This window comes from Colletes gigas, unplaced genomic scaffold (genome assembly GCF_013123115.1).
Source record: "Colletes gigas isolate AHSC1104 unplaced genomic scaffold, ASM1312311v1 Colletes_gigas_Sc00019, whole genome shotgun sequence".
NCBI lineage: Eukaryota > Metazoa > Arthropoda > Insecta > Hymenoptera > Colletidae > Colletes > Colletes gigas.
This window is the reverse complement of record NW_025106648.1, coordinates 5,456,681-5,465,660: the sequence shown is the minus strand read 5'-3', so window position 1 is coordinate 5,465,660 and position 8,980 is coordinate 5,456,681. Positions and strand designations below refer to the sequence as shown.

At 40.7% G+C, this 8,980-nt stretch overlaps 1 protein-coding gene across 1 annotated transcript; it reads left to right on the top strand.

Annotated features, from left to right (window-relative positions):
- The first annotated feature begins 2,844 nt into the window (after positions 1 to 2,844).
- On the top strand, positions 2,845 to 4,308 carry LOC122400579. The gene has a single exon (XM_043402101.1). It carries the CDS (start codon positions 2,845 to 2,847, stop codon positions 4,306 to 4,308), a length of 1,464 nt encoding a protein of 487 aa, XP_043258036.1.
- The last annotated feature ends 4,672 nt before the right edge of the window (positions 4,309 to 8,980 follow it).

Sequence of the window (8,980 nt, the reverse complement as noted above, 5' to 3'; positions counted from 1 at the left end):
TACCTTATTTTCACTTTTCATTTGTGCCGCTATTTCTATAGAGGCAACTTTAGGATTTTTTTCTACATCTTGGTAATTTTTCGTTTATCTCGTTCTGATCATTTCTGTGGACGACCACTTCGCGGAAGATTTTTTACATTTTGTTCGTCAGGAAACCGTTTAATGATATTTGTTACGGTGAAACGACTTCTATTTACTATTTTAGCTATTGTAGAATATGAATTTCCCTCTTTTGATAATTTTAATATAATTTTTCTCTCTGAAATTGTCGTTTCTCGTGTTTTTCGATACATTGTTGTGTTATTCACTTTATTACAGGCAAACTTAGTAAGAAATAACAAATGAATATCAAATTGAATCTCGGGACTTCCCTGGATACAACAGTCATGCCAATATTATAAATATTTACATAAGTGTTTCATAGAAATATTAAATTTACAAGTGTGCCAATACTTATGTTTCGTCGAAAACTGTCCTCTGTGTATTTGTTACTATTTTTCATTATTGCAGGTCTACTTAATCGCTTTATTTCGCGAGATACTTAAAGTTCAAACCTCAAACTTATATTTTATACCAAATATAAAGAAGACATTGTGCTTTATTCACAGCTACATAATATTTTATTTGAAAATACGCTCTGTGCCAATACTTTTGTTCGGCACTGTATGTACATCTAGGTTACCAATGATAATTGGCGGGGAAATAAATAAAAACGGATATATTAAAAAATAAAGACACAATATATACTTTATTTAGATATTTTAATAGGTAATTCTTTAAAGAAAAATTTAATAAGATGAATTGTTTATGTATATGTAACGAAAAATGTAAAAGTACACCTATTTTATCGTCACAAAATTGAGCGTACAAAGAATGGAATTATACATAAACAACAAATAAAGTCAATTTTAATATTTTGTTGCGTAATCCTGAGCATTTATGATTGCCTTTAAACGTCTAGGCATCGATTCGACTAATTTTTGTGTTGTTGAACTGGAAATATTTTTCCATATTTCAGTAATTTTTACTTTCGCATCTGCCTTACTGGTAAACCTATAATTACTCAATTTTGACTTCAATTCCTGCCACAGATGTTCCATTGGATTGACATCCGGTGATTGTGGGGGAGTATTTAATAACTTTGGTGCGTTGTATAATAGCCATTCCTTAACAACGTACGACATATGCTTAGGATCGTTGTCCTGTTGAAAGAAATACCATATATATATTGTGTTTTTATTTTTGAATATATCCGTTTTTAATTATTTCCCCACCAATTTTCATTTTCAATTTAGGTGTACGCTTAATTTTGTGAGCAACTGTAAGACCATCATAGAGTAATATTCGTTAAACGGTATTGTTTTCGATGTACGTGACCGACCAGAGTATTCTCGGTTCCGCATCCGTTACACGACACGATACGAGCTAGAAAAACTACGATTCTCGGGTTTTTTCAGAAAGTCACGCGATCGACCAAGTAACGTTCGATTTCGAACAAGCGTTTCGACGCACGTGTAGAGATTGTACGATTATAACATGTTGGACAGAGACGGACAATAAAAACGACGACAGCGCCGCATGGCGGAGGTTTCCCCTCCCATGTCTACATTTTTGACTGTACGTGCTCGTCCGTCACTCTTAATTTGGAACCTGCAGTGAACGGATGGGCATTCGATCCCGCTCCGCAGAAATTCCATAAACCTCCGAATATAGTTCCGAGTTATTCGAACTTTCGTTGAGACAGTGAACGAAGAAACGGAAGTCGTACTGGTACGGATTGTGAGACAATCTCGTACCGTGAACACTACCGTGATCTCGTTCGCAAATTAATCGATAAAGTCGTTTTCACGACCCGATTAAAGACTGTAAAATCTCGTTGGTTCTCATACGAGATTTCTATATCAGCAGTGGCTACGCTACACTTTATGCTGAATTTACCCACGTACCGCTGCAATCAGCGGTCGTGTGGGAGGTACCGAGAGTGACTCTCGGTCCTCGCTTGATTGTCGGCAACCTGCTCGAACGGCGGTTCATTCATCGCCAGTGTGTACGGCCACTGGGCGTAGAACGCAGCTCAAATAGCGCCGTGGAGTACGTACCTTAATTGTCAGTCGCTACGTGCGCCGTTAAAGTACTACACCACACCGTGCCCGTACACATTACGAGGACGGTGAGAAGCCGAGGATTAGGCAACGTTTGGAGCCTTACAACCTCCATCTGTTGCTCTCTCCCGCGACAGTCAAGCCCTGCAGTCGTGGAAGAAACGAGATTGAATCTCGTCTTCCCAAACTGCAATCAAACAGTTCCTGATTTAAAGGAAACATTCACTCATACAGACCACTAGCTTAGCTGCGTAGCGGCGGCTGAGCTCCCCCCTCCTGAGTGCGACAAGCATAACCAGGAGTGTGTGGAATAGAGCGAATCAGGCAACGCGACGAGCGTTGTCAGGTATTTACAGACGTATCTGTTCAACCCAGGTTTTTTCCCGAGCCGTGTAAGGCTCGGTTTTTCCTGGAGTATTCTAAATAAATAAATATATAGTAAACTTTCTTTCTTATATTTGTTAATTATTCATTTTAATTAATTAACAGCCTAGTTTCTGGTGACTAGGTGGAAAGAAATTTTTTCGGGTACCATTTAATTTCCCTAACGTTCCTTTCCCTCGTGATTCGGACTCGTAGTTAGGTGAGGGATTTGGTTTCTATAAACCTTTAACCTCACATTCTAATATAAGGTCCTTCGAGCCGGATCAAAACGAGGTTGATTGGAAAGGGAAAGGTACACTTTTGGGAATACCCACGTGGGAGGTTATTTCGAGCAGATTAATCCTCGACTATCCCAACAATGGCCGTGGCTAAAGAATCCACGTGGTCGGAGGTCGATGAGCACATAGAAACCTTGTGCGAAATAGCCTACCGACTAAGCAAGTTGGGCATTAACCTGCAAAAGATGGGAAGAGCGAATTACTCGGTGAGACTCCTTGAGGAAAAGCTCAAATTTGCAAAAGAACAATGGAAGGAACTTTGCGAACGGTATACGGCCGTGCGAAAGCTACTACGACCTGCGCAAAGGCAGGTTTACGAGTTCTTCAAGCAGAACTGTATAGTAACTGCCGCAAACGATTTCCACGAATACGTGGATCTCGTGAGCACTGAGATAGACCGACTCACCGCGAATACAAAACCAGCGGTGTCGGACGCTCAGTGTAGTATACCGATCGAGCTCCCCAAGCAACGGATACCCAAATTCGGAGGGGATCCTCGGGAATGGGAACATTTCGAGGATCTCTTTACCTCTGGGGTAATCAATAATGCTGGGCTGGCGGATGTGCAAAGATTGCACTATCTGAACGCCTGCCTTGAGGGACCAGCTGCCGCGATAATTTCCACCATAGAAGTCGTGGGCCGCAACTTCGCTGAAGCTTGGTCGAGGCTGAAGAACGAATTCGGCCTCCCACGCATCGTCACGGGAAAACTGCTGGACAAGCTCTTGTATATGGAGCCCATTGACATGAGTGATCTGGCCAGCATGCAACAAGTAACCGTGAATTGCGCCCAGGCTCTCGCTGCTCTCAATAAAAAGGGTACCCCTGAACAGCAGCGAGACTGGCTGCTCGCTCATTGGGTGAAGCAACACTTCACCCCTAAGATGGAGCTGGAATGGCAGAGAACGTTAGACCTCTCGCCCGAATATCCTACGTTCGAGGACGTAAGGAAATTCGTTGACAAGCAGTCACGCGCTTTGCTCTCCATGAGCGAAGAAAGGCGAAATGCAGCCCTGGGGCTTCCAATCAAAAGCGCACGTAATCGTAGCGCCGCTTGGAAAACGAGCTCCGTCTCAAAAAACGTGCGCAGCCATAACGTCGTCATGGAAACCAACTCGGCTGTAGAGCCACAAGAGCGGAGTTACAACGACGACATACAGGCAACCCTCGTTCCGGAGGAAGCGTGCGGATTCTGCACTGGACCGCACGAGTTATTGAAATGCAATAACTTCTTGATATTGTCTGCTAAAATGCGCAGCAAATACGTAAGGAACCGCCGGTGGTGCATACTATGCTTGGGCAACAACCACACGGTGACGCAGTGTCAAAGCTCCGAGGTCTGTGCAAAGTGCAGTGGGAGGCATCATTCCCTGCTGCATTTCGAGCTACCCCGGGCAGCTCACAATCAGAAATCGTTACCGAATAACGAGTACGACAATCGTGAAGAGTGGCGTTCGAACGCCTCACGACGTCGGGTTGCAAAGTTCAGGTCAAGGGCCAAAAACTCGACTTCGAGTACTGATGTGACACACGCCTCGACGTAACACGGTACCGTGTTCAGTACAGCTGTACCGAAGCCAGTGCTATCGACCACAGCCTGAGTTACGAGTGTTCGGTTAAACCGGTGCGACGCGAATCGCGCGCATTGATCAAAATATTGAAACTTTGATCGACGCGATTCCATATGCCCAAATTATTCGACCAGGATTCCGTCGAATAACACATGAGGGTCCCATCGCCCAAGAGACTGCTTTCGGATGGGGAATACCCGGGCCGACAAATGTAGCGGGCGAAATCCGGAAAACCATAAGAACGCTGCATGGCACCGTTCTCGAATCGCTGGATCACGCGATTCCGAGGTTCTGAGAAACAGAAAAATTCCCTCGACCTCGGTGCATACCACGACGGAGGAGGAATGCGAACCACGCTTCCAGAAAACCCGTCGCACGGAACGCAACGGGGCGGTTTAAAGTCCGGCTGCCTCTCAATTTCTCGAGACCAAAGGAAGCTCTCCGCTCTCATAAGGCTGCGGAAGAAGCTGGACACGAACCCAGACCTCGGGGAAGAATACTCTAAGTTTCTCACAGAACATGAGTCCTTAGGTTATATGACTCGAATCGAGGTCATTGATTAAATTAGACTCTACATTTCGCGATTCGTTTTGGTGGTATGCAAGAAGTCGGTGAAATCGGTGAAACTTCACCCGAAACGTGTCCTCGGCGATTTCACGTCTAAAAGCGAGAAAATGCAGACGAGTTTTAACTCGCGGCGATCGCCGCTTTAAGTGACTGCCCGAGAATTACGCGTCTCTCACACCGGGCCACTTTTGATCGGAAGTCCGATAAATACACTTCCGGTCGAGTCAGTGGAAACTGGAAACTTCTCGCGACTTACGCGATTGAGAGAAATTCAGAAATTCCACGAGCAGCTCTGGAAATATTGAATGCGGGAGTACCTCACGCACCTCCAGAACCGCTACAAGTGGCATACCACCCAACTGCATTTAAACCAAATGAGTTGGTTTTGATGCACAATCCTCTTCTCTCCTCAAAACAATGGGAAATGGGAAGAAATGAGGACGTATACCCAAGCAGGTATAGGCATGTGCGTGTAGTTAAAGTACGCACAGCCACTTACACACGATCAATTACACGGTTGTGTAAAACTGCCCGTCGATGAGTCAACATCGACACCGGCCGTCGAAGCCGCAGATGGGATAGAAAAAGTCCCGAATTCCGCGGTTCCAGACATAGGAAGGTGAGAACAGCCGTTTGAAAATAAAAACAGTGTTGATTCTCACATACCCCGTGTCTTCGATTTGTTGCATATTTGGTGTCAAGTACGGTCTCGCCGCCCCAACGCGCCTGCCATGGACCAGGCCGGGATAAAGGAGGCGGTCCTCACACCCCTGCGAACATTGCACGGCAGGCTGATCTTCTCACGGCGAGAGTGTAAGTATCTTAATTTTTTAATTAAGTGCATAATACCCGCTCCATACTGGTTGATCGCAACGTGACCGCGAATTAACGCTCCTCCTGATTATTTCACGAACCGTGCAAGGGGGTCGGTATGTTCAAATATCGCGTTAATTCGATATATTCGAACATAGAATAAAATTCGTTAAACATTATTGTTTGACAAGCACAACCAGGAGCGTGAGGAATAAAACAAGACGCATAACGTAACTACCGTTGTCAGGTATTTAACGCCTAGTCTCGTCTCTCTTTTGTTACAGAACAGCGCGACGCGAGCCGTCAGGCCGAACGATGTGAGGGTTTTTTTTCTAGACATCGACCAGACGTCTGGTTTTTTTTTCCTTTTTCTTATATTTATTGTATTTAAGAGTCAAATTTAAGAAATAAACGGCTTAATCGTATAAGGCGACTAAGCGAAAATAAATTCAACGTGCACCGATTATTTTTCCAGCGTCCTTTCCCTCGTGATTCGGCCCCTAAAAAAATAAATATTTGAACCCTCCATATTCTAAAACCGCGTCCCCGTAGCCGTCGGCACTTGTCATCTAACACGGCCGATTAGTACCCTAAGCACTTATCAGCAAAGCCAAACAATTTACAGACCTGCATCGTCTCGGATAGTATGGCTTGAAAAGCCGAATAGCATACCGACAAGTCGATCGGCACGATGTCGATAAACATGAAAAGAGATCGTGCCAAGACCGGTAGTTAACTTTTGTTGCTGCTGTATTCCCAGAAAACAAACAAAAGAATGCAGTGTGCATCAGTCAAGCGGTCTATTGAGTCCTCAACGTACAGAGTTTCATGTCAATTTCGTTCCAAAACCATCATCGAGATACAAAAATACAATTTTACTACAAAAATTAAGGTGATCTTGATTTTTTATTGAATAAAAAGATTTTTGCCAATATTTTCGTTTATCATTTGTTTTCACATGATTACTGAGTAATTTTTATTGGAAAATTCTGTTTCTCAGTTTATCGAGAATGCTTGAAAAAATCGAATTAATCACTGGAGTACGTAAAATATAGGGTTAAAGAATAAAAAATTAACACTTATTTGAATTTTTTCATTAAATATATTTTTTAAATCAATTATATATTATATTATGCCTACATCAGAATCAGAGTCAGTATTCGTATCCTATTGAAGACGCGATTCATCTATTATTATACAGGGTGAGGCATATGAACTAATCCCCACGATTTTCCAGCCCCTTTCGATGATCTGACCAAAAAATATTTCGTATTGAAGTTAATCAGTATCTAACCGACAAGAAATTGCAGTTGCTTAAATTTAAAAACAAATTAATTTCTAACCTGACCAAGTTAAGCTCTGATCATAGTCTAAGGACCTTAGTTAAATAGTTACTAAAATTTTTAGACGAAATTAAAAAATTTCAAATCATACTAAAAAAATTATATTTAGTTATAAGGGTCAATTACAAGCATTTTTAGCGAATAGACATACCCCGAAATCCTACATACTTTCGAGAAAAAAATTCTTTACCGAAAATCAAATGCTTCCCTGAAATTTCATGCGAATCTTTAAAATGTCATAACTCCTGAACAGATTGGAGGATTTTAATTTTTCAAAATGCAAACAACGCGTATTTTAGTAGAGAATATGTAGAAATTCTAACAATATTGAAAAAGTTGTTTCTTGACATCGTAAAGTGAGAAAAACCCCCTAAAACTGGTCCAATTTTCAAACAACCATAACTCCTACAATAGTGAAGGTATCTCATAGAAATTTTTTTCTGCAACAAAAACCATGGGTGTTTACAAAAATGTATTAGACAACTTTTCTGTAGGGCATCAAATAAAATTATTAAAAATCAAGAACGAATTTTTAAGAAAAATCGACAAGGGTTGCCTTTTTTCGGCGAAATTGAAAAATTTCAAATCGTTCTGGAAAAATTATTTTCGGTTGCGGGAGTCAATTACAATCATTTTTGGTGAATAGGCCTACCCCCGAAATCCTACCCACTTTCTAGAAAAAAATTCGAAAAAAGTTAATTACTTTTCAACCAAGCCTCCATCAACAAATTAGTATTCTTGATTTCCGTCTTATATTGGCCTCTAGAATCTCCCATTAAAATTTTCCCCAGGGGTGGCGAAACACTCTGTACATGGGAGTTCGGGACAAAACTAATAACTCCTAAACTATTCAATTTTCGACCTAAAACCCCTAATACTTTTTTTAAGAGGATACAATGATGCATTGATTTATGAAAACAAAAAAATTAAGGTGATCTTAATTTTTAATTGAATAATAAGATTTTTATAATGAGAAAAATCAGCTCCGTTTACGAAAGATATTTTGCGTTTCGCTATTGATGGAATGAGAAAAAAATGGCTTTGCTACGTAGCCGTGCACAACAGCCGTGCCGACTTGTGCTGAAACGCTGCGCGCGCTGTGCCGAATGGCAAATGTCGAGCCGTGCTGACGAGACGACGCAGTGGAGACGTAGCTTACACATACTCATATTATTGTATATGGGTATTTTTTTTATATGTGCCATCTATACCGATAAGAGTACCGAAATACTATTATGAATATAATTACTATGGATTACTTTGAATATAAAGCGTAAGATTGAATCGATCAGAAGTTAAAATAAAAATATAATTGACTTGGTAACAAACTAAATTACGATTTTCCTAACGAACATCACACCGGACACGCAGCCACAATCGTGAATCGTAAATTTATGTATCTATGTATTTATTCACTACTATTGTTAGGATATTAATAAACGATGAGGACGTCATTTGATGCGACTTCAGTTTCGACAACTTTAGTTCGTTAGCTAGTATTTTACAACGAAGAGTAATACCAGAGCGATTTCAGAGTAATTTATTTACGTACTTTATTTAAGTTACCCTTACAGTGACGTTCTTCTTCAATTTATTTACCGTGTTCATTTGTGCTTACCATATATTTCTTTTATTGAAATATTTCGTATACTTGTATCGTGAGAAAGAAAGACAATAAATCCTAAAAATATTTATCTCTTTATTTCTACATTTAAATTTCTAAAACCAAAATACTTCGTGATTTTATCTTTTTCCATAAAATATTTACCGGTATTATATCGAAATATATACATATGTATGTCTGTATCAATATTACGTTGTTTTGAAGACTTTTCATACTAATATTTGCAATATTCGGTTTCTTTAAAGGCAATATAATAACTACCTAAAAATTATCGGTATTTGTAATACTGATTCAATCA

Bases quoted from the DNA above. Each gene is read 5' to 3' on its own strand.
- LOC122400579 (XM_043402101.1), top strand. From the start codon at position 2,845: ATGGCCGTGGCTAAAGAATCCACGTGGTCGGAGGTCGATGAGCACATA.